Genomic DNA, 24,630 nt, shown 5'->3' with positions numbered 1-24,630 from the left:
TTTCTCTCTCTATGTCAGAGGTACTTGTCTGTCGAGTCAAAAATGGTCATTTTCATGAAATAATGGCAACTTATACACCACTGTAAAATGAACTAATGATAAAAAAAATATATACTAATTTAATGTTTGGAGTTTGACTGTGATGTGGGGCTCCCTAAGAAAACTGCAATCAACATTCCAAACAAAGGAAATATGCAGGCTCCAAAGAGGACACACTGGTTTTTCCACCTGTGAAGACGTGACTGGTGATGTAAACTAAGAACAATGTGGGGTTGTCCTCAACATTTCATCAATAAATTATGTAAACATCTAGTCTCATCCACACCCTGTATAGTACTATTACATTCAGCTAAAAAGAAAAGATGTGAAATTAGTTTGTGAAATGAGCATCGTCATAGCGTAGTGAGGGCAACAGTGACGCGCATGAAGCTACCCGGGGCCATATTGACTACTGGCAGCCGGCTAGCTGAGCGAGTGGCTAGTAGATGTGGATTCAACTTTCAAGGTGAATGATTTCTGCCTTCATATGACATGTTACTTTTTAAACCGGTGTACTGGCGTGTTTCCTGACTTCGTGCGGGACATGCCGGATCCTAACTATTGACAAAATTTGAATGTCACCATTGTGATTCGAATGACATTCGCTTTGTATTTAGTCATGCTAACTTCTTAGCCGGATAGTTAGCGTGTTTACACCTTTTACTTTTGAAGCCAAAAAGGATGTAGACACCATGTCAACCAGTTTCTCATAGCTTCAGTGAGTGCTGAAGAAGCCACAAACCTTAAACTGTATCGTTAAGTGGTATTTATTGACACCGTTAACGCAGCTAACACAAGTTAGCTAACTAGCAGTTGTAGCCAGTAAGCCAAAGTTTGACTGCAGACAGATAACTAAAGTACTAGTCATGTAACTTGATGCATGAACAGCTGAAGTATGTCGGCTTTGAGGGAGTTTTCCAGATCCGTAACAACTCTAGGGCAGTTGTTTGACGTGACATTGAAAGTATTAGTGATGGTTGTTAAGTTTGGGAAATTCCCTGAGCTCATATTAACCGGTTTCATAGTCCAACCCAGTTTACTCACCAGACGTAATCACTCCTCTACAGGTGGAGATGTTTGGCCATTAAGCTTTACTTTAACTGTGAGATGAACTGAACCTAGTGCAATCTCAGGTTGATGTAATTAGTTGATGTACACAGTGAGCCCCATTGACTGATACTTTTCTAACCTTTCTTTTTACAGGATGTTTATTAGGGGTCATCAGATCCTGACCTGGTCTTGTCCCATAAGGCCGCTGCTGTTGAGGGAGTCTCACCTAACTGCGTTTTCTGAGCACTCTGGTGCAGGATGGCATGCTGCAAGAGAGCAGAAGGAAAGGAGATATGAGGGGTCATCATTGTCCACAGAGACTGTATCTTGTTCAACACAGGTGTCTTTTTATAGCTTGGACTGTGGTAACCATCACCTGAGAAAGGCCTCTTTTCAAAACCTCACATCCAAAGCCATTTTGCCCAGCCATCAGCCACAAACCCCTCAGGTTTCTGCTTCTGGAAAGTCCAAACTAGCATCTAATCCATGGAAGTGCACTGTAGTGGAAAATTTAGCTCAAAACCCCAAAGCTGTGAGTGCTTACCAGGACTGTTTAACAAACACCACTTGCCTTCAGCCCTGGAAAAGGCCTTGGCACATTTGCCAACCTTCACACAGTTTAACCAGTAAGACTCACTCATGTACTTATCTTCAAAGCCATTTATATTACAGACAGCACTGTGTAAGACCTTTCAGCTCGTCCACACTGAAGCCATGGATTTTGAAAAACTTTCACAGCACATCACAGACCAGAGCTCTTCATCAGACTGCTCCTCACATGGTCGACGCATGGAGAGATTGTCTATCCCTAGAAAATGAAAACAGGTGTAGACTGAGCCTAGAACCCAACTTGAAGCACTATGAAGTGGAAAAGGGGAGAAAAGGGGCAAGTCAAAGCCAGGGTAAGAACCAGGGGAAATGGGCTTCTGTCCTGGTCTCACTTTGCTCTGTTGAGGGGGAACCAGCATTTCTCTTCACCCTGCGCTCCAGCACACTGAAGGGAAGGCACAAGGGAGATGTCAGGTTAGTGGAAGCCTAGAAACAGGCTACTTAGTGTGTATAAAATGCTCAGGAGAGTAATGCATGTGTCCTCAATTCTACTGTTGTGTAGCTTTGCAGGAGGGAAAAGTGATCCGTCAGACAGAGATGTTGTTGCCACTGCATTGAGAGAAGCCCGGGAAGAGCTGGGTGTTAATGTGGCAACAGATCGGGTCTGGGGGGTTCTTAAGCCTCTCAGAGACATGGTGAGTGAGAACTGCTTAAAAGAATTGAGGCCATGTGGTGAATGAGTGAGCTGTTTTCACTCCAAATTCCTTTCATTCACCACTTGGTCTAAATTTAGGAAACGGTTACAGGAAGGAATTTTTATTGTTAATGATTCTTTGGCAGATATTTATTGTAAAACTGTAGTGTTGAGCCACAGATGGCTCTTTAAAGAAGAAATGCTGCATTTCTTTTGAAAATTTCATTCATTAATTTTGATAAAACGTATACATTTTTATTTCATCATGCGTTTATCATAAAGTTAAGCCATACTTAAGTCTACCCTCATGATAGAGAAATAAAAAGTAAATAGTTTTAATGTACATGAAAAGCATTTACACACTTAAATCAAGGCTAAGCAGTCAATTCTATCACTTGTCTAACTTTCAGAGCCTTGTTTAGTAATCTCATTATTTTCGATAGTAAATCTGTATCTGATCCTAATGCTGTCTTTATCTTTCCTCTCTTTCTCCAGTCAGGGATGATGATTGCTCCTGTGCTGGCTAACCTCGGCCCTTTAGAGGAGTTGTCCTTCAAACCAAACCCTGGAGAGGTACAGGCGTCCTATATTTGATATCTACTTGAAATGGGTTGAATTCCACTTGTTTAAATGACTGGAGGTTTTCATTTTGGTAGCAATGCATGTATTAAGTCATGTTTTATCCAGTTTGTGTCAGTGTATTTCTCCAAAGCAGATGTCTTTCTGGGGTTATGATGTCATATCCAAACAATTAGCTTTTAACAGCAACATAAAAAAACTAACTATTAACCCTAACCCTTTTCAGATTGATGAGCAAAGTTGTAACATTATCTCTCTTTATGTGTTTGTGTCTCAGGTGGAGGAGATCTTCACATTGTCCTTGTCCCACTTATGCAACCCTCAGAACCGCGGCTACACACACTTCCGCACCGGTGACAAGTATGGATACACACTCCCTGTGTTTCGTAACGGGAAGCATCGAGTGTGGGGCCTGACAGCTGTCGCTCTAGAGCAGACCCTGAAACTTATTGTCCCATCGTAGCAACCGCTTTAATCACAGCTCTGCTAAAGCACACCCATCATGTGATTCAAAGATTTGATTGTGACAAATGTGAAATCAAGCTTCATGTAGCAAAACCATGTCAGGAATAGGTTTTTATTTACCAATTCTCATTCATAAAGTTATATTTATTTCCTTCCTGGGAATTTCTCAGAAAGGAGAAGACTGTTTCCACTTATATGCACTTCATCTTGGGGGTTATGCTGTGAACACACCGGAGAGCAGCAAAAATATCATTTTTCTGCGACGGGGGGGAGTTTACCTTTCATTTCTGTCACTCTGTGTGCCGCACTACTGATTTAAACCAAATACATTGCTGACATAGGATGTTCTATATATGTCATCCCACCAAACTTTATTTTTTCAATGGAAAAGGAATTCTTCTAAATAATATCCTTGATAAGAGATTATTTGCACCATGGAGAGACATGTCGCTCTTTCTGTTGCTCTGGTTTATTTGAGGATTAAAAGGCATCACAGACCGGGAGTCATGATGTCACTGACATAAACAGCTTGTTTTATCACTTGAGTGTGTGAGGTGGGTAGTGAACATGAAGCAGAGAAATTATTGACCCACATGCACATATAACATCTCTTCAAAACTCACTGACACTAAACTGTACAACGCTTTGTTGTACACTATGTGATGTGCACAAACAGTCGCAATAAGTTTATTTTCCATTGTTAAATGTGTTTTGGGCGGGAATACATTTATTGAAACATACTTTGACACATCAGATAACTCTGTAGTGATTGGCTGCAGGTTTTCTCTTGCTGCACTTTGCCACAAAAAGTTGAACTATTCTGAACTTCTTTTTTGGCTGCAGGTGGCGGCGGCGGCGGTGAAGTGCGGCGGCCGCCAGTTTACATAGAGTTTGCATGGCAACTCGCTGCATACTGCTTTTTGCCGCTCTTCGGTGTGTTCACGGCGTTATGAGAGTCTTTGTTGATGTCGGAGATGTAGAACACCTACAATGTAACAACAGTATTTTAATACACCTCAATTCCTACTTGAACCTCTTAATATGATTAATTTTTTTATTCTTACAAATCCTGTTTTAATTCAGCTCCAAATGTTCTGTACCAGCACTTACCAATTAAATGCAGTTTAACAAGTTAAATAAGTGAGTCATTGAGGTAACTTTTGCCGTATGAATTGAACATGAGGCTCGCATTTATTACATTTTATCACGTTGGCTCAGCAAAGGAAAATCTATAACAGAGGTCATTATTTCCAGTGTGATTCAACTTCTGCCTGCATTTCATTTTACCTCACCCTAGAGCAAATCTGGACTGTTACAAACAGTGAAATGATATTAGCACATCGTGACGTCGTGTGTTGAAGAACAATGCAATAATGGTGACTGACTGTATTTCTGACTGTATCATTCATAGATGAGATCGTTTTTTTTTTGTTTTTTTTTACATGATTGACGTCAAAGCAATAAATAGTGCAAAAAAGACAATTTACAAGATTGTTATTGGAGATTGACCACTTTCATTTAGCTTTGTTGGTATCTAAACGAGATAAAAGCAAGTTTTCATCTCCTTTATGGCTTCTGTAAAGCAAAACTAACTTCATAAGCAATGAAAAGTTTAGGTAGAAAACTCTGTTCGACAGATGTTGCCGAGCCAGTTTATTGACTTCATCACTCTTCTCCACTTGTGCAACTGTAGCACTACATTTAGACATTTGCCATTCTCCTGTAATTGTCATGTCAGCTGTGGCCAAAGTGTCAGCCTTCCTTTAAAAATTGCTATGATGCCACAATATTCTAGATTACAGGCTTTAAAGGTTGTAGTTTGTTGAAGGATGTAGTCTTGCTGGAAGTCAGTCTGCTTGCTACAGCACAACTCCTGAATGCTGTGGACCTGATGTGAAAAAAACTAGTCTGGTCTCCAGTTTTATTTCGTGCAAGCCTTTCAGTCCTCAAACACACCCATCTGGTGCCAGATGTCTGTTTTGGAGCAGACCAGGTATGATAATCTCTCACTAGCAGCACAGCAGTATCTTTAATGCATTGTAATTGAGGCATCAAGGCAGCGAGCACTCCATGGGGTCCTGTGAGTCAGGCAAGAGGTGGCAGTTGAAGGGCCAGCTGAAGGAGAAGAGGTCCAGGGCTTGGCTGCATTGCTGCTCGGCTGAAGAGCAGACTGAACGGCAGGGCTGGAGGACGCCACCGTGAGAGCTACACTGAGGCAGGAACATCCCACACACCAGCCTACGCAGGGGCTCGAAGCAGGCCAGTTCCATCAGCACCTTGGGCGAGAGGGTTAAGTGTGTGGGTTGAAAGAGCTGTACAGCTGTTAAAGAAGCTATAGCGGTCGGTTCAGGCATTGATTGAAGAGGCTCATTTTTTTAAAGATGAAAAAGCAGTAACAAGAAAATAAAAGTAAAATATGAAGGTAGCTCCTACCCGATACTGTCGCAGGAGTGTGGCAGCTTCTCTCTGATCAGCAATGGACAGCCAGATGTTGGGGAAGGAGGTGAGGTTGTAGCTGAGGCCCTGACACATCTCCACATCTATCAGCTCACATGATGAAGCTGGTGACATGGAGAAAGGAAATGAGTCCTATTCTTAGTTTAATTCTGATAGTTTTGTTTTTTTAAATTTTCTTTTAATTCTGTAGGTGATTTCAACAGCCAAGCTCTACTAGAAACAAACACCACTGTATCTGACCCTCTGATCGGGGTCAGTGATAACATGGACTCACTGAAGGGAGGGTAGGTGGAGTTGCCGCAGCCCTGCTCATCTGCTCCGTCAGAGCAGTCATTCCATCCATCACACAAAAACTGAGGCTGAAGACACTCTCCTGTACTGCAGGCAAACTGGCTGGGACCACATGTCCCTTTAAAAAACAAACAAAAAAACACGAGTGGGTTATAGAAAGAAAAAGACTGTGAAGAGCAAAGGGAGAGGTGTAGCGTACACAGCTGCTGCCAGTTTTCTAAGAATAAATATAGGTCATGGAGACAAAATGAAATGGGGAGAAGAACGATGATGAAAAAGAGGTCATATCTGAAGGAAGGAGGAAGAAAGGACATGAAAGAAAGGAGAAGACAGGAAAATCAGAGACAATGGATGAATGAACTGAAATGAATGAATTAGCTAACAAAAGCAAGAACTCACTATCTAGTAGGGACACAGCTTGATATGTTGCGTTGAAGCCGCTGTCAGCCACTCCCTCATCAGCTACAAACACCACAGTCATGTGGGGGCCAGAGGAGGTCAGGTCTGGTGGAAAGCTGGTACCACAATACCTAAGACAAAGACAAAGGCAAAGCAAACAAAGCAGCTTCAGAACATCGTAGTTATATCATTTTAATAAACTAAGACAAATTTGCCCTCATATACTTTCATCACACAGGATTTGAACAATAAGAAAAGCTACATTCCATCCAAACAGCTGAAGCTAAAAGAAAGCAGGGGGGGAATTTAATTAACCTGTTGATATACAAGGAAGATATTTAAAAAAATAAAGAGTTTTATACATGTCTCACCTTCCCAGGGCTCTTCCAACTCCAGTGTTGACACTGTCGTGTACCTCCACATAGTCGAACTCACACACATCCTGAGTCTCCAGGCTGAAGTTTCTGAAGCTCAGTGTGATGACGTGCCCCTCCTCAACAGAAATGTACCATATACACAACTGATGGACAACAGGGGAATGAAAGATTAGTGAAAAACACAAGTTGAACAGAATAGAGTGGTTTTATATGTACCTGCTGGTGAGGATAAGGCTTGGGGTGGTTTGGACTTGCCAGGTAACCATGTGGTCCATTCTTCAGCCCACCACATTCTGTGAAAAAAAAAATCCCAAGGAATGACTGCTTTTTTCTTTCTTTCTCTCTTTTTTTTCTTTAAAGGTGTTCAACTTTTTCTCTACGGTATGTTTCTTCCCTTAGTTTGCAAGTTCTCACCCTTGTTTTTATGGCTGCAGTTGGCCTCATCTGTTTGGTCTTGACAGTTTGGATGACCATCACACACAGACACAGGCAACAGACAGCGACCACTGTCACACATGAACTCTTCTCTGGAGCAGCTCTCTGAGAAAACACATACATGCACAAATGCACATAAAAGCCTTAGAACGAGCATTCATATCTATTGCATGCAGCTGAACACACACACACACACACACACACACACACAGAGAGAGAGTACTGACTGTGTCCAGGCAAAATAGCCCTGTACTGTGCTGTGAAGCCGTTGCCTGCAATGCTGCTATCAGAGCGGAAGGTGACCCACACAGTGCTGCTGTTTGTGTTGACTGTTGGTGGTGCTACGTTTCCACAGAACCTGCAGGAGAGAAATTAAGTGAAATTAACTTTATTTGAACTTTTTTTTTCTCTCCATATTACAGCTTTGGAGGTTCAAGTGTGAACTTTGCACTGTAAATTCTTGAAGGGATTTGTAAGCAAGAGTTGTATAACATTTTTAGAATTTCATGAATCATGTTATAACACTTCCAAAGAATGCAAGTATCAAAAAGGTCAGTATTATATTTCCAAGAAGCATTTAGTACTCATACACAGACCTGCAGTGCCATCTAGCAACTATTTAAGGTAATGACATGAACCGTGACAGTGTTCCTTAAGGTAAAATGTCTAAAAATAGTGTTGTTACATAGGTTTTCATAACTATTTGATTGAAACATGTGTACAGGTTCATTTTAGTTTTGAATTTCAGGTATGTCTGACATTTTTATACGCATCCACTTCCATACTTTGCCTCTCCTCCAATGGCAAAGCCCTTCAGACACTTAAAAGATAGTAGAAATGTATTACATTTACTTGTTTAGGTGTGTCTGGAATTCTTCTCAGGAGAATCTATGAGCAACACAAAATATGCAGTGCAAATTCCAACCTCTTACAACACAACCTGAACCTTTTAAAAGTGAGCTACACCCTGTAGAATGAAATATCAGCTGACAATGAAGTCATGAGTGTATCATGTAAAATGAGGAGTGATTTCAATGCCCTGAATGTGTGTCACTCATGTGTTTGATTGTTGAGTTCAAAGACCGACCTGGTGACCAGAGAGCTGTGATCAATCTGTTCCTGCACCTCCAGCCAGTCAAACAGGCAGGGAGACGGACCCTCCACGTTCAGAGAGGAAACATGGATCTGAACCAAGGAGGGGGGCGGGATTCTGATCACCCACACACACAGGGAGTTGGGAGGGTAGGAGCCGGGGTGGTTAGGTGAACTGAAACTGCCCTCTGTGTCAGTCAGAACTCCTCCACAACCTGAGAGACAGAAAAGGTTTTCATGTAGAGAAATTTAGCTTGCAAATGTTGTATATTATATTACAATATTACATCAAGTAAGTGGGCGTGTTGTTTCAGTGTCCTACGTGTTTCAGGTGGGGGGATCCTAGCAGGCTGTGGTGCTGCTGAACTGTCCTGCTGACTTCTGTTGGCAGGGATCGTTGGTAAAATATGGGACCCTCCATCTCCTGCACTCAGCAGATCTGGAGGGCTGGTGGACAGCAACTGCTCCTCAACTGCCTGGCCTTTGATCTCTACATCATGAACAGAAAATAGGAACTAGTCAGAGAAAAGGTTTGTCCTATAGAGAAAAGTTAATTACTTCATCTAAATTATGATATTAATCAGTAAGTATGAGATGCATCTGAATTCATAAAATCACTTCAGACTTCTGATCTGAGGTACAGCGGTGACTCACGTGTGAGGATAAGGGCCAGCGCCAGTCCAATGGCAGCTACCAAGAGCAGGGCAGCAACAGAGACCACCACCACCCCCCAGCCACAACCTGGTCCTCGCAGACGCATAACACACACCCCAAACACACCCCAGCCCAGGCCTGGGTGACAGAGCACACACACACACATTAATATGTACAGCATGGCAGCACAGAGAAGATCTTGATTTCTCTGAGAGTTCATGTACATGTGATTTTACCTGTCTAATCTTTACTTTTTGCATGTAGTTAGAATTTTATTTCCCCTTTTATTTAATACCTAATTGTTATTAAAATGGAAACTTGTGTTTTGTAAGCAGACATAAAGTAATTATTGTAATTTTGCCTTTAATTTGTAATTTGGGGGAAAAAATCAATTCATGGCACTCTAACTGATTTTTTGCACACAGTTTTTATAACATACCCTTATTTTGAAAACTGGACTAAAAGCCAGCAGATATAAGTGAGGCAATAGTGTTACTAGATCCAATACACAAACACACACACAAACACACACACACACACAGTCCAACACAGTTCAAGCAGCATGTTGGTTGGCTAACTCACCAGCTGCTGGTGGTTTGATTGGTTCAGGGGTGGATGAGGAGGTCCTGAATCCCTCCACCCTCTCCTCTCGCTCCCCTTCCAGCTCGAAGGCAGGGTTGCAGAACACATTCTGGGAAAAGCATAACAGAGTTGTGTGGACATGCCAACAGATTATCGCAATTAAAAAACAAAAATCTCCATGACAAAAATATTTATACACACATTGATTTTAAAGCAAGACTTGATTGAAGGAATAGAACATTCTTCCTCATGCAGATGAAAAGTTGAAGTCATAAGTAATGAAATGCACCCTTTCTACTTTCTACTACACTGAAGGATTCTAGTGCTACAGCCTTACTTGGTTTAGTATGACTAGTATCTTTTTTTGGGGGGGGGGGGGGGGGGGTGCAGTTACATCATCCTGTAACTGCAGCTTATGTCCACAGCTTTTCAACCAAAGACACTCTTTAGATACTAAGACTTATTGCGTAGTTACATGTGCAGTGATAATACACACCTTTTAGATACGTGTAGGTTTCTAGCCTAATTTAAGACCTGGTGCAAACCTCACAGCTGGATGCAGGATGCAGGATTCTGCAAAATGATAGTTGTCATCTTGCAGAATCATAATTAAAAATATTTTGAAGGGGAAAAAAATCAGTGCCCAATCAAGAAATGAAACCTTCACCGCCATATCTTGATTTAAACTTGTTCTTGAGTCAAAATATGAATTTGATTGCTCATCACCAATTGTCAATCTCAAGTAATGCTGTGCCAAATGAATGCCTGCTGAATGTCTGTGACCTTTCCCACAATACAGCACCATCATCATCCATCTCATCATCCTCACTCACCTTATAAATGTCTGAGGAGTCTGAGTACACGGCTACTTGGCTAAGGTCAGACATCTTTAGTCCTCTGTCCCTCCGTCAGGAAAACAAGAGGGACTCCAATCAGTCCTCCTCTTCTCAAAGAGCTGGATGTTGTGATAAATACACCGTTCTCGAAATCCTGATGAGAGCCATCTGTCCATAAGGAAATGCTGAAGATGTTTTCCTGTGTTTTCTTAACATTGTTCGCTTTTTGATCTGATTGTCAACTTCCACTGAGGTGTAGAAAGTGTACGGCCTTCACTCCTACAGCGTAGCAGAGCAGTCCTTTGTTGGACATCCATCAACATAATCCAGATAAAAAAGTTTACTATCCACATGAACTTATCAAAATATCCATGTTTGCTGCTGGTGTCTGTCCTTTTGTGTGGTTTAAAGTCAGCAGCATCGACCTGTGTAGCTTTCTTGTTTTTTTTAAATGGTGTGTGAATGGTTACAAAAGAGTTTTAGAAAACTTCTTCACAGTGTTGAACAAAGCCGAGTCAGCTGAGAAGACTGAGCCCCATGGAGGAGGAGGAGGAGGAGGAGGAGGAGGAGGGGGGAGGGAGGGGAGGGGACAGGGGACCACAGAGAAAGGTGGAGGTGGGGGTCCCTGTTAAAACTCTATAATCCCTTTAATGATCTTTTAAGCTCCTGAAATGATTCAGTTACACGCACATTTGCATGCCCGAATGCACACGACCGATCAGGTGCACAAACACACTCACAAACATACACATGAGCACTACAACAGCTTTTTCAATCAAACCAAAAAAACATTGGCACAGTCTGAGTCAATTAGTAATTATTCCTGGTTATTAGCCATCAAAACAATAGCAGGATTGGGCCGCAGCTTTGTTTGGGAATTGAGAATAACATTAAGAAGTGCTAAAGAGATTGTGAGATTTTCAAATAGCATTAGTACCCAAAGCTGGTTCATAACATTGCAGCAGGAGCAGCTTTTTAGTTTAAATGAAACTGTGATGTAAAAATGTCACCAAAGACAAAACTAAACTGCTCAGAATCCTGAAGCAAGAGAAAGAAATCAAATCAGTGCAACCAAAAATGAAAGAAAGAGCTCAAATCTGCCTTTACTTATAAATTGCCCAATATTGCCTTCCTCTTTCGCTGATATGTTAATGGGTAGTCAGTCATCAAACACAGCAGCAGACTACAGGTCGATACAGACACTCTGGCTGTGGCTTCTGTCACACAAAGACATAAACACAGCTGATACAGAGTGTGGTCATGTTTGTCAAGTCCATACTGCAGATCCTGCTCTTCATCTTTCTCCAGAAGGGTGAGCTTTTCACTTTTATATCACGCTTAATGAATAGTTGTTAAACATTCATATGGATGTGTGCCATATGGCTGCATATGTTGACTCATGTATGTGTGCAGAGATTCATGCTTATCACCAACACTTTGTTTGTGCTCCAGTGTCCCTGCAGGAGGAATATGATTATGAGTACGCATACGGTGATTCTCTGCCTGTGAACTGCTCAACCACAGAGACCATCAGAGGTGGACATGTCACTTATTCACAAGTAAAATGAACACATTATTTACCTTTCTTTCTTACTTAGAGTGTTAGGTAAAAGAGAGAGGTCCTATAGTACACTAAAGTGAGAGATTGCTCTTTAAACAGTGTATACATACTTTCTAGCCCTTGGTACCTAATGTGTTTATTATGTATTAAATCTTGAGATGAATTTATATAGTAATAAAATTATACAAATCCACCTCAATGAGCTAATGATATAGCTCATATATAGCACTCCAGAGCAGAGGTTACAAGGTACTTATGTGAATAAAACTTAACTAAAATGTGATGTTGGAAATGATGATTTGCAGTTTAGTAAAAGATTAAAATGTAAAAATAAAATAAAATGCAAGTAATAATGTGTTTATAGGTAGTCTTATCTCCTTGGAAAGATTTGCTGTAGTTTTGTATTGAATCGGAATCTAAATTATTCAAGAAACAAAAATTGTTTTATTACACAAATATAAAACACAACAAAGTGCTCATTTACCCTGGAGTACATGGACAAAGAAGAAGAAACATGGAAGGTGGTAAAAAATACTGTAAAATGTTAGAAAGAGTAATAGAACAGTGAAGTATTTATATTCAGTATAAAGCAAGTAAGAGAGGATCAGTTTCTAGTCATCGTAAAGAGGAACTAGAGAGACAACTTTAGCTCTCTTTACTGGAAACCTTCACAATACTTAATTTAACTCTGAACGTGACAAAGTGTTTCCTCCACAGGGAGGCCTGCAGGGAAGTGTGCTGACTTATGACTGCGGTACTGGACGATACCCTCACCCAGTCAGCTATAGGACCTGTGGTGATGATGGGGAGTGGTCACCCATGAGATTAAACAGTGGTAGACGGGTGTCACATGCAACATGCAAAGGTAATATTTCAGATTTTTAATAACTATATATAAAAAGGCTTTCCAAAGTTCATGAGTTATCGTTCAGCACAACTCTTGTTTTCATCCAGCATATAACCTTTTCTCTTCCTCCTCAAACTCCCTCTCTCAGACATCTTGTGCCCAGCTCAGCTCCAGCTGGATAATGGGGACTTGTGGCCCATGGATCAGTGGTTTCGTGTTGGGATGACGCAGAGTTTCTCCTGCCATGAAGGGTTCACCCTGTATGGGTCAGCCCAGAGGAACTGCACTCTCACTGGACAGTGGACAGGAACCACTCCCATCTGTGACAACCATGGTGAGGAAGAGGCACAAGTATAAAACCAGTTATCATTTAATATAAATCTTGTGTATGAGCAAATTATGTACAATAAATAGTTGTATTTCGCTTTCTTACATCAGTGCAAAAGACAACAAATGACAGAATATCAACTTCGACGAGTGACCGATAAGTCAGTCTTTTACGACATAATGCAGCCACATGTGCTCCCAGTGTGTTTTTGATGTCTTTAAGTTCAGAACATTTCTATTTTACCAAAAGCGCAAATATCTATTTTTAAATGGTTATAGCCTCAAAAATGATTTAGTCCCTTACTGCTGTCTTTCAATGCAGCTGAAGATTGTAACAACCCAGGGGTCCCACCGGGGGCCCAGATGTCAGACAGCCGGTTTCAGACAGGAGACAAGGTGACCTACAGGTGTCAAACTGGTCTGGATCTCCTGGGATCGGCTGAAAGGGTTTGCCTGGAGAATAGAGAGTGGAGCGGCTCAACACCACGGTGCCAAGGTGAAAGAAATGACCGTTAGAATGAAAGAAATTAGCCAACCAATCAAACTGATGTGCACAACTAATCCTTGATTTATCTACACTGATATTATGAGCAGTTGTGCAACTACAGCAATTGGTGATCAAAGCTGCCCCAAAACAGTTACATTAGTATAAAACATCCATGCATGATTATATTTATGCTTTATTACAGGCCAGAATATCTTTGACTCCCCCAGCGATGTGGCAGCAGCCATGTCCGGATCACTTGCAGGAGTCATGGATGTTCTCACAACAGATGCCATAAAGAAAAGTGGGTACAGGTTATCTTTAGGATTATCCACAAAACAATCTTGCTATACACATGCTCAAAACAAGAAAAGTAAAAAAAGAAAAGAAAAGTAACTAGAGTGAGTGAAGTCATGTGGCATTTCATGACAGTTTTTCCCTTCTCCAGAAAATTCAAGGACCTTTGGTCGAACCTTCCGTGTGGCCGAAGGCAGTCGTATGAATGTCTACATCTTAATGGATACATCAGGCAGCATCAAAAAGGCAGACTTCGAGAAATCCAGGGATGCCACCATCGCTCTTATCGCGAAGGTCTGTACTAAATGATTCAGTTCAAGCGGGGATGCAGATGGAAGACAGAGAAACAGAAAAACCATTCAACCACATTGGTGTAGCAGCTTGTCTGCCACTTTTCCTCAGCAGGTGTGAAACCTTCATGTGTCTTTCATTTTCCTTCCAGCTGGACAGCTACGAGGTAAAGATCAACTTTCACGTGTTGTCATTTGCCAGCCAGGCGGTGGATATTGTAGACATCTTAGACTCACAAATTAGTGGTGACACAGAGTCGGTCATAGGGTATCTGATGGACTTTGACTACAATAGTAAGACTTTGCTTGTTACTCCTTAATTCATATGCAATATAAATTCATTTTATGACCATAACCTTTAATCTCCTGCAGTGTGATCTTTTAAAACAAGCTCTGTACATACACTGCAACCAACCACTGCAACATTAATGTGTTCCATAAAAAATATTCCTCTTTCATTTGTTCATTTGCAGGCCACGGGAAGAAGACCGGCACCAACCTTTATGCAGGTTTAATTCGTGTCAGAGAGAGGATCGCTCTATTTAAGCAAAACAGGAAGACCAATCATTTCAACGAGACTCAGAACATCATCATCATACAGACAGATGGTAAAGATGCAGGGAGGGAGTCACTCATTTTCAGCCCATAAAAATCTTTTACAGTCCTTACAGTATTTTACAACCCATTACAATTACCCATTATAAGGGAAAAGAGCTGTATATTTTGGGTAAAGGCATTTAAACCCTATTCCTCTCTCTGTCTGCAGGTTACTCCAACACAGGCCTCAAGCCTGAGATTGCTCTGAGACAGATCCGGCAGCTGCTGGACTACAGCGGCACAAACCACGATCACACACATGAGACAATGCTGGGTAACATGATAAAAGAGAAACAAACCAATCATTGAATTTAAGCAACACAGCATGTATGACACTTAAGATTTCGATAGACTTTCTACGTCACAAAAATGACAATAAATCGTGAATCACGTGTCCAAAGCAAAGTTTGTTTTGGTGTGTCGACATGGTTTTACAGTCAGTTTGTGTTTTCAGATGTTTATGTATTTGGAATTGGGAGGGACGTGAAGAAACACGAGTTGAACTCCTTAGCCTCACAAAAAAATGGCGAGCAGCATGTCTTTGTTCTACAAAACTACAAAATGCTGGGAGACGTGTTCAACAAAATCATCAGTGAGTAAGAGACATTGCTACCAACAGCAGCAATACCAACATTTTTGTAACTGATATTTGACCAGTGAAATGGTTTGACAATACAGGTGACGAGAGCGTGACAATGTGTGGGGTAGCTCAGGAAGACGTGGAAGACATGCAGCATGGGATCCCAGTCTACACCAGTCCCTGGCACGTCACTGTGAAAACAGTGAGAGCTTTGCACATTCACCCCTACCTATCTGTTTGATATCTTGAAGTGGATTTTTTACATATTAACACTTTTCTCTCTTGAAGCATGAAATGGGATGTTTTGGATCCATCGTGAGTCAGAACTGGGTGCTGACGGCTGCTCACTGCTTCGGCAGAGTGGCCACAGACAAAGTCCTTCAACGGGTGGAAATAAAGTATGGTCAGGGTCAGTATGACAAAAATGCAGAGAAAGAGAGAAAAGGAAAAGTATTTTTAAAAAAAGGTTGATGATGGTATAGTGGTGGATGTTTTAAGCCTAATTCCGTTGAAATATGAATGGGGCACATTTCTAATGCAACTTATCCGTTTAGGAGTCAAATCAAACTCTGAAACTGTCATTATCCTTCATACATTCACGTAGCTACAAGGTATATACTGAAGAAAGATGCAAGTCCACCTTGTTGACTTGATGTTAAAATAAGAAGAATCTTCTTGGGTCCACAGGTCAGATGGTGTATTCCAAAAATGTGACCATGCACCCTAACTACAGAATCACGGCATTAGAACACAGAAATGTATCAGAGTTCTATGACTATGATGTAGCTCTGGTACGGGTCGACGAGAGCATCCCTCTCTCCCGGACAGCCAGGTAAGACAGCCCAAAGAAAAAATACTCAACTGACTCTGTCATGAAAAAGTGAGCAGTACTGTACCCTGAGTATCCTAGAGAAAATGGGAAAGAATACCTATGTAATCATCTTAAATGTTCCACTGTTGATTGTGTGTGTACTGTGTGTAATACAACAGACCTATCTGCTTGCCATGTACTGTACCGGGTAGCCGAGCACTGAAGAAAGTCAACTCAACCTGTCAGCAGCACAGTATGTGGCCTTTTGACCTTTCCACTTTCATCAACTGTCTTTTGAAAGCACCGATGAGAGTATATTAATCCCCTGAACAAAGCTTAAGTCCAGTATTCTGAGTAACATTAACGTGTGTACAGGAAAGGAGCTTCTACCACACCCAGAGACGTCTGCCTTTTTTATCCACTCCCAGAAGTCCCAGCGCAAAGAGACACATATTCACACCGAGAGTAATGTGAGTGATGGGGCTTTCAGGCTGGACTGCTTTCACGTTGATTACACAGTCATTGTGTGTTATAATGTATCTTATGTGCCTGTTTGCAGAGGCCTGACTGTCTGGAAAAGGCGAGGCGAACACTAACAAAGCCCACAGATGTGACTCTAGATGAGTACATTCCTAGCAGGTTCTTGTGTGCTGGAGGCTCTTCAGGGTACCGGGACTCAATCACATGTAAAGGTCTGGACTCAGCACTTCTTGTGCAATAATCACCTCAGTTTGACCAACAAGGGATTTCCATAACAGCTAAATGTTGACTCTTTCTGTGCAGGTGACTCCGGTGGATCTCTGTATCTGCAAAAAAAAAAGCGCTACTTCCAGGTGAGTCACGTGTCTCCTTGAAATCAAGCTTCATCACCCACACAGCATCACATAGACATTTCTCCTCTTTCTATCTCCAGGTGGGAGTAGTGAGCTGGGGCACCACAAATGTTTGTGACCTAAGAGGGCGGTACTCCTCTGACAACCCTCCTCCCGATGCGCGAGACTTCCACATCAACCTCTTTGAGATTATGCCGTGGCTAAAACAGCATCTGGGGAAGGAGATCCAGTTCCTGCAGGACAATTGAGAGGATCCAGAATTTGGTCTGCAGGAATGATTTGCCTTGATTACAAATAATATATCTCATTCAGAACATCATAGAATAGTTAACCTCTTCATCCTAATATAAATCATCATAGCTGATCATAGACAGGAACACAGTATCAAATGTTTTCTGAAGCTTTATTGTCTAATGAAATACCAATGATTCACAGTCTTTTTGTTAACAAATAATAAACCGCATAAAAAGCTATTCTGCTTGTTTACACTCTCTTCTTTCTATACCTAAAACAATAGAACACATGCATACTGTGCATATATAACGGAAATGGATGGATTGAGTCAGTGTTGCACTTTGTGTCAGTTTGTGGTCTGAGGCTATTAGTCATACAGTTTGCATGTAAGCTATGACATACAAATACAAGTATTCTGCCCATTCAGATGTCTTCGCCACGATTCTTGCTTTTTAGTTGGATCTCACTTCTTCACTAGTTGCAATCAGTGTTTTTTTCTGTCTCAATAAGTAAACAAGGTGTTCGAGAGCCAGCAGTCCAATCAGCCTTCGGAGAACTGTCGGAACAACGTTTCTGATTGGCTGTCTTTGAAGTTAGGTACAAAGTGGATGTGGAGAATCTCGGAGAATCCCTCGGAGAGAGCAGGAGCCACAAAGTGTTTTCTTTGCACAGAGAGAGAGAGAGAGTGAGAGAGAGAGAGCAAGAGAGAGATCTAGATTAGAGTGGCCAGAGTCATTTGTCACTATTAAAGCAATGCCTTTTTGATATCAGTGTTTTTATGAACAGAATTCAAAGCCTATAGTGTCAGCCTTTTTCCATTTATGGTAATATTGAGTAACATGTGAAACAAAAGCCAGTTTGTGTTGGAAAAATGCATTAAAACTTAATATTTAAAGACTTTAGTGTCATGCATTTTGTTTGGTAGTAGTACAAGAAAAAAGTATATTTTATAACCAGTAACAGTGTTTTTCCTGGCCAGTGTCACTTACTTGTAGCTGTGGAAAACCATGTCATTGACCTTGTTGTGTTTGCTGTCTGAGGGAGCCATCTCACGGTACTAGAAACAACAAATAATGCATTTAAAAAAACAAAGAAAACCCCCACTTGTCATCACCAGCCAGGATTACATAAAACAAAGTGTTAAGTGTGACAGCATGGAGAGGTGAGTCATACTCTGTTGTTGTGTTTGGCTTGTTCCAGAGAGGCTGAGAAGTGGAAACAGCGACAGGACACTCCTGCTGCCTTGGCCACATCCAAATATCTGGAAAAAAAACACACACAAAGCACTGCTTGTAACAACATAGAATTAAAATAAGCACATACAAGCTGCTTAAGAGTAGAATATAGCAACAGCCTCACACAATCAGTGTCCACTTTATTAAGTACATGCATTTAATAGGATTTCTCTCCTCGACTACAATGTTTCTAAGTAGTATACTGCTGTTTGATCCAGGGTAGGGCCAAAAAATACCATGTTGAAGATTAATGATGATTCAAGATAATTGTTTTTCTCAACATGGGTAAAAGGATTAAATGTTAAAATGGCCTTAAGTACTTAAATACATTTGTTATCATGCTTATTTTCTTGTAAAAAAAAAAAAAAAAAAAGTGTTTTGGCTAATAGAATAAATGGGCATTTTGGATACTTGTTTTAACTTAATGACATTTTAACATACTGATCTTTCTCCTCACTAAAAATTCTCGATTAAGTTCCAACCACTTCTTCCTCTATCCTTGTTTTTATAGAATCTCTTTTTGTTAGTTTTAGAGAATAAAACTAGCAACATCACATAACATCATCCAAAAAATGTTGTAGTTTATTTGATCATTTATTGTAGTGCTAAACTGTCATCAGCGTGTTGTAAAAGCAAAAAGAGATTCAATTTTGGTGTCCTATTGGATCATATTTCTGTTCTTAGCTGACAGAGATGTAATATAGCATCATATTCTGCAGCTGTAGCCCTTCAGTTCATTTAACCATCTATCATACTGAGCTGTTATTCGCTGTTAGCTGGCAGGTGTTTTGTCTGAAAATAATATCTATCCTGACACATTTCCAAACAGCATCAACTATCAGACAATGTTCAAAATGACTTAAATCAGAACTTAGTGTGCAGAATAAGTGAACATCTCCACCCTGTCTGCAAATATACTCATCTGTCTGCATATAACTACCCTTTATTTAAGCATGACCAGCTGTGTCTGGATGCTTTTATAGGCCTGTTTGCATAAAGGTGTATCCACTGAGGTGATGTCTGAGTTAACACGTACTGATACAGACACACACAAAAACACACTTGTGCAACACACACTGAAACAGTTGTACATTGCTACCGTTTTCGAGACTCTGGGTCTGGGTTGGTGTTGTCCACGGCGACACTGCGGCCCTCCCTCAGAGCGCGCTCACATGCAGCCACACAGCTCTGCCACGAACCAAGCGTGTCCTGACAAAGAAAGGAAACGTTGGTTACAAAATGTCAGGGAAGACTTTAAAATAATTTTTTAAAACTGTTATAAACATGTCTCAACAACATCAGCACTTAAGATCTTCCATATAAAACCAAATGTTCTGGGACTGTGCACTAATGGAACTCGACCTGTTCTTATAAAATCCACTCACCCTGTTGACGTATGCATAGCCCTGTGGTATGACATGGGTGTGGAAGAAAGTGGATTTACCCGCTGCAGAGAAAGGGAAGAGGAAACATGTTGGTGGGAGGGAAGACCAAACAGGAAAAAAAGTAATACACCACCCGTTTTCACTCACATGCGGGGAAACCCACAGCAACAATAACCTCTGTCTTGCTGGAGGTGAGGGAGGCAGACGGCGGGTCATACAGCCTGGCAGAGGAGTCGAGTTTCCTCTAATTATTCAGAAGAAAGAAAAACATTTACAAAAATACAGACACTCACCTAATCCAAACATGAACTCTCATATACTGTCTGAAAAATAACAGACTGCTATGGAGGAGGCATTTCTACTCACAGGGTCAAATTCAGGTAAGTTGTAGGGGGCGCTCTTCCAGCCCAAGAAGTATTCCTCTGGAGTGTGGAACTGCAACCTGATGTTCAGAGCAAACTACAGACAAGAAAAAGACAGTTTGAATTCTTACTTAATGACACTTAGGATGAAACAAAATAGCACAATAACAAATTAGCACACTGAGCAAGTTGATGTAGAGAAGGAGGAGGTGTGGTGCCAGGAGGTAAAAACTATTGGCTCTAATAGGTCTTACCAGTCGGTCACTGCAGGAGAAATCCTTCTTCTTCTTCCCTGGAGCCCAGTTCTCTGGCCTACCTGCAGCATCTGTGCACAAAGTATGATCATGTTTGTGTGTGTGCTATTATACTTTGTGTTTGTCTTTCTGGGGCTCAAATGTTCTTTCAAAAATATTCAGAGCTGCAAAAAAAATGTTATTTTTCTTGGTCTTGGAGATTTGAGCCGGGTTATTTCTGGCCTAGGAGTTAGGTGTTAGTGACTGATCAGGTTTCAGATTTGGATATATTTTTGGGTTTAGGGAAAAGGTAACACACTAGTAGTGAACTAAAGTCTAAAGACTAAACACGTCACAGCACACAGCTTCATATCCAACCTCACTCACCTCCGACATAAAGACTCTGTGTCTTATCAACAGGAACACCATCATTCACCTGAACAGGAAACACACAAGAACAAAGTGTTTAATCTCAAACATGGAGAGGCCACAAGTCAACAGTGTTGTAGATTAAAGGGCTATGACTCATGCATAAGAGGTGTGGCTCTTAAATCATTTGTGTGTGTGTGTGTGTGTGTGTGTCCAAGCATCTATACTGACATTTACCTTCTCACACAAGTGATTCCACATTCCCATCGCTGGCTTCCTGTAGATACCAGGACCAGCAGCTACAAACACCTGAGACACAGACAAACATCAGCTTCATGCACATCATCATCAGGAGAGATGTTAAAGTCAATCTACAATGTGACCCCACCTGCACAGGTAGCTGCAGCTTGGTGAGGATGTCCTCCACTTTAGATTTAAAGACTTCTGGTCTGAGTTTGCCTCGAGCGATCCCCATCTGGTTGGTGAAGAACACCACCTACAAGAAGAGAGTAAGGGTAGAATAAGAAATAAAGTGACAGACACAACCTGAACATGTCAAATTAAACATTTCCCATGCTTTAATCTTTCAAAGTTAACTAAATGTCTTCAGCAACTGTTGCATTTTGCTCCTCCCAACCTTGTATCCTTTCTTAAGCAAGCTGGCCAGCCTAGGCTGAATCTCAGGGTACAGAATCCTGTTAATTAAACAGACAGAAGGATGAGAAAAGCATTTAGACATGGCATATAACATCTACAAACCACTCAAGAAAGAGAAAGAAAAGAACAGTCATTTGTCACATTTTAAAAGGGGGCGTTCACAAGTGCAGACATACTTCCAGTCATCTGGTGCAGTTGGAAAGACTTTGCCAGACTTGGTGGTGATGATGCAACCGTCTATATCAAAGCCAGCAATCTGAAGAGGACACAGAGAAGAGGAAGTATTCAGACGTTTAAACACTAGATGCATATGGCAACTTTCACTCCTCTAAAAGGCAGATATCATTATTTGAATCATTTTGAACTTCACTGTGAAATCGTGTAATCGATGTCAGCAAAGCCTAAAACGGCAGGTGTTGTATTTAAATGAAACTAAACCACGTTAACAAGAGTGGAAACTGATGTCACACTGGTCTGAGAAGGTTTCTGTACTGCAGGAGAAGCACTGATTGGTTTGGAACAGAGATGAGATCCTCCACCAAATTCCACAGCACAAACCACGGCTGCAACTCATCAGAACATTCATTATTGATTAATCTGCTGTTTTCAATAGCTTGGTATCTTGGGATATTTGAATTTGGATGAATTCAGAAAGAGGTTTTGTATTGTCTTGTTTTGTCTAAAAGCCAGAGAATTTCAAAACTGGAACACTATTTATCAAATTATTTTCATTTTGTATTTAAAAAAAATCCATATCAGATGCCAGAAGTGCTTTTACACATTAACCCCTGACAATTGCAGCTTTTATTATTTATGTAATATGTTGTATTGAAGTAGTTCCCACCTTGTCACTGGCTCTGACCCCAGCTGCAGTATAAAGCATCAGGTTGCCAAACTGCTGCCAGCTGCTCTTTACACAAGCCTTTGAAGACAATGAAGACGCTGAAGGCTGGGTGCTGTTACTCTTCTCTGTCATCGACTTCTCTGCAAACATCTGCAGCTGCTTGAGCCTTTCCTCTGCCAGTCTCTCCTCTTCATCCTCCTCCTCCTCCTCCTCTTTTTTAATCCATCCACCTGAGACATCCTCGTCTTTTCTTTGGCGCTTCATGCCATGGTGCCCCATCTCTGGGCTCAGTGGCCTCTTAGATGTCTAAACAGAAATGAAAATGTTTTAATATTACAGTTGTCTGACTTTAATTTGTCTTGTTACATGTTATCTTTGTTGTTAAGTAAACAAATATGACACACAAAATATTTTATGAAATAATAACCAAACACTGATGAATGTGTTACCTTCTTGGGTGAGGCAGAGAAGAAATCCTTTATATTACGCTTAGGGTTGGGACTCCACTGCCCCTCTTTTTCTCTCCCATTCTTCCCTCCTTTTGTCTTCTCTGTGGCTTTCTGTGCTGGGCTAGAGGTTATTCCATTTGAGCTCAGGGAGTAGTGCAATTTAAATGGGTGGTTCTGGTTAACCAGGTAGAGGGTGCCCCCGTGGGTGAGTTTACCAGACTGGCCACGGCCCAGTTTCTGTTCGTCCAGGAAACTGGGATTGGGACCCAGCTGTGGAGAAAAACAACCCATGAAATGACATTAAAATGCAGCATTTATACAGTTTCAGACACAATGAGATAACTGATGTTTTGATTGTGTGTTGCCAGGGGCCTCTGCTGTGTTTTGTTGGGGTGTGGCAGATGTGTTTTTCTAGATAGAAAGATTAACGGGACTATTGTGAGCTTTATACATAGATCCAACTGTAAACAGTGACACTGCGCTGGGTTTGACAGGTTGTTTTCATACCTGAGTGACAGTTGCATCTTTGTCCTCAAAGCAAGCCACCACCTTCACTGCAAGAAACACAAAGACTATTACAACCACGAACATTTAACATTCACAAACACACATTTTAAAATATTATATTCATTTAGAGCTGAAACGATTAGCCAAATAAAATTGAAAAAATAAAAATAAATTAGGGGTGGGAATCATGACATTGTGTCACGATATGATATTATTACGATTTTAAATATATTGCGATATGTTGCGATATAACACTTATATATATTTCAATTTGAACTTGCTTCACATTTTGATTGGCATTTTTCACTATTTTGTAATGCTTTATAGTCCAGGTGACTACTGAGAAAATAATTATTTTGAAAAATCAATGATGATCATAACCTATTACAAAAGGGCAAGAAGAAACTCAAACCCAAATCATTCTCCATAGATATTATACATTTATTAGATTTTTATTTATCCAGTCCCATTTTTGTAATTGTAATTTAGCTTTCTTCTTTTTCCCTTATTCAAAAAGGACGATCTAACAACAGAGAATGTTATTACTGTACATATTAAAAAGCCCCTAAGGCAAATGTGTAATTTGTCATATTGGACTTTACAAATAAAATTGACTGGCTTGGTTTAGTGTACGTTGTAGATCAGTCCATTAAAAAAGTTCAGGGAGAATTTATTGTTTTAAATTTTCAACTCAGCTACTTCTGGAGTGAATGGAGTTTGTTTTTCAGTGGGGGGGTATTTATGTTCCTGAACCTTAACTAACACAATGAACTACTACATGCTTAGCCACACACAGCGTTCTTGCCTTGCATTCGTCACAAAACTACTCAGCTTTTTCAAACTATTTCGTGGGGAATTAGACATGTAAATGACGCACAGACTCGGTGTCTTTAAAGCACCGACGCCTTTGTGTCGTCCTCGTCCTCACCCTGGTGTCTGGAGCATTTCTTGTCGGTGACTCCGGTGTCCGGCCCCCGGCCCAGAAACACAGCCCGTCCATCCTGCAGAGGGACCCGGGCAGAGGCGCCGACCAGCGCGCAAGACGTGTGGGCAGTCACACTGTTACTCTCAGCCATGTAGAGGTTATAAATGTTTCCCCTTGTTAAATAGCGAAGCGAACACTTGAAAGTGAAGCTCCGAATACTTATCATATACTTTATTGAGGCAAAGCTGCCTATTTTTTCGCTCAGAACTTCTTACAGTCGGTTGTTCCAGTAGTTAGCAACGAA

General features: G+C 41.0%; 4 protein-coding genes across 5 annotated transcripts; 2 read left to right on the top strand and 2 right to left on the bottom strand.

Annotated features, from left to right (window-relative positions):
• The first annotated feature begins 489 nt into the window (after positions 1-489).
• On the top strand, positions 490-3,857 carry nudt8 (nudix (nucleoside diphosphate linked moiety X)-type motif 8). The gene is made up of 5 exons (XM_053320927.1): positions 490-505; positions 1,243-2,112; positions 2,201-2,333; positions 2,828-2,905; positions 3,189-3,857. The coding sequence occupies exons 2-5, from the start codon at positions 1,244-1,246 to the stop codon at positions 3,372-3,374; spliced, it is 1,266 nt and encodes a 421-aa protein (XP_053176902.1). The 5' UTR covers positions 490-505; position 1,243; the 3' UTR covers positions 3,375-3,857.
• Positions 3,858-3,886: 29 nt separating this feature from the next.
• Positions 3,887-10,550, bottom strand: mfrp (membrane frizzled-related protein). Its single transcript, XM_053320134.1, has 13 exons — positions 10,466-10,550; positions 9,664-9,837; positions 9,082-9,219; positions 8,750-8,917; positions 8,423-8,642; positions 7,563-7,693; positions 7,315-7,440; positions 7,117-7,193; positions 6,895-7,043; positions 6,524-6,654; positions 6,108-6,242; positions 5,810-5,937; positions 3,887-5,652 (listed from the first exon to the last, which is right to left on the bottom strand). The coding sequence occupies exons 1-13, from the start codon at positions 10,548-10,550 to the stop codon at positions 5,428-5,430; spliced, it is 1,887 nt and encodes a 628-aa protein (XP_053176109.1). The 3' UTR covers positions 3,887-5,427.
• A 1,102-nt stretch (positions 10,551-11,652) lies between these two features.
• On the top strand, positions 11,653-17,458 carry si:ch1073-280e3.1 (complement C2). The gene is made up of 19 exons (XM_053320922.1): positions 11,653-11,811; positions 11,952-12,058; positions 12,778-12,925; positions 13,056-13,241; positions 13,557-13,730; positions 13,924-14,022; positions 14,167-14,309; positions 14,458-14,599; positions 14,779-14,913; positions 15,072-15,176; positions 15,357-15,494; positions 15,581-15,684; positions 15,771-15,891; positions 16,170-16,314; positions 16,473-16,546; positions 16,669-16,763; positions 16,853-16,985; positions 17,077-17,126; positions 17,207-17,458. The coding sequence occupies exons 1-19, from the start codon at positions 11,760-11,762 to the stop codon at positions 17,372-17,374; spliced, it is 2,319 nt and encodes a 772-aa protein (XP_053176897.1). The 5' UTR covers positions 11,653-11,759; the 3' UTR covers positions 17,375-17,458.
• Positions 17,459-17,766: 308 nt separating this feature from the next.
• On the bottom strand, positions 17,767-24,594 carry pnkp (polynucleotide kinase 3'-phosphatase). Of its 2 annotated transcripts, none has more exons than XM_053320924.1 (17): positions 24,330-24,594; positions 23,402-23,448; positions 22,895-23,164; positions 22,446-22,751; positions 21,778-21,857; positions 21,582-21,639; positions 21,333-21,440; positions 21,182-21,253; positions 20,963-21,011; positions 20,597-20,667; positions 20,347-20,439; positions 20,128-20,224; positions 19,981-20,042; positions 19,695-19,804; positions 18,534-18,621; positions 18,350-18,417; positions 17,767-18,022 (listed from the first exon to the last, which is right to left on the bottom strand). In XM_053320924.1, exons 1-17 carry the CDS (start codon positions 24,550-24,552, stop codon positions 17,902-17,904), a joined length of 1,923 nt encoding a protein of 640 aa, XP_053176899.1. In that variant the 5' UTR covers positions 24,553-24,594; the 3' UTR covers positions 17,767-17,901. The 2 variants fall into 2 exon arrangements, with proteins under 2 accessions (XP_053176899.1, XP_053176900.1); XM_053320925.1 differs by having other exon boundaries at positions 23,402-23,443.
• Positions 24,595-24,630: the final 36 nt, after the last annotated feature.

Source organism: Scomber japonicus, chromosome 6, assembly GCF_027409825.1.
Source record: "Scomber japonicus isolate fScoJap1 chromosome 6, fScoJap1.pri, whole genome shotgun sequence".
In the NCBI taxonomy this organism is placed as follows: Eukaryota; Metazoa; Chordata; class Actinopteri; order Scombriformes; family Scombridae; genus Scomber; species Scomber japonicus.
This window is presented reverse-complemented; position numbering and strand designations above follow the sequence as displayed.

Excerpts from the sequence above, each read along its gene's own strand:
- mfrp (XM_053320134.1), bottom strand. The coding sequence starts at position 10,550 with ATGTCTGACCTTAGCCAAGTAGCCGTGTACTCAGACTCCTCAGACATT. Across the intron at positions 7,441-7,562 it reads GGCTATTTTGCCTGGACACA|AGAGCTGCTCCAGAGAAGAG; the intron begins GTCAGTACTCTC and ends GTGTTTTCTCAG. Across the intron at positions 7,044-7,116 it reads AGCCTTATCCTCACCAGCAG|TTGTGTATATGGTACATTTC; the intron begins GTACATATAAAA and ends GTTGTCCATCAG.
- si:ch1073-280e3.1 (XM_053320922.1), top strand. The coding sequence starts at position 11,760 with ATGTTTGTCAAGTCCATACTGCAGATCCTGCTCTTCATCTTTCTCCAG. Across the intron at positions 14,914-15,071 it reads CATCATCATACAGACAGATG|GTTACTCCAACACAGGCCTC; the intron begins GTAAAGATGCAG and ends CTCTGTCTGCAG. Across the intron at positions 16,547-16,668 it reads CTCAACCTGTCAGCAGCACA|GAAAGGAGCTTCTACCACAC; the intron begins GTATGTGGCCTT and ends ACGTGTGTACAG.
- nudt8 (XM_053320927.1), top strand. The coding sequence starts at position 1,244 with ATGTTTATTAGGGGTCATCAGATCCTGACCTGGTCTTGTCCCATAAGG. Across the intron at positions 2,113-2,200 it reads AGGCACAAGGGAGATGTCAG|CTTTGCAGGAGGGAAAAGTG; the intron begins GTTAGTGGAAGC and ends ACTGTTGTGTAG. Across the intron at positions 2,334-2,827 it reads TTAAGCCTCTCAGAGACATG|TCAGGGATGATGATTGCTCC; the intron begins GTGAGTGAGAAC and ends CTCTTTCTCCAG.
- pnkp (XM_053320924.1), bottom strand. The coding sequence starts at position 24,552 with ATGATAAGTATTCGGAGCTTCACTTTCAAGTGTTCGCTTCGCTATTTA. Across the intron at positions 21,640-21,777 it reads ACTGCACCAGATGACTGGAA|GATTCTGTACCCTGAGATTC; the intron begins GTATGTCTGCAC and ends TTTAATTAACAG. Across the intron at positions 21,441-21,581 it reads TGCTTAAGAAAGGATACAAG|GTGGTGTTCTTCACCAACCA; the intron begins GTTGGGAGGAGC and ends CTCTTCTTGTAG.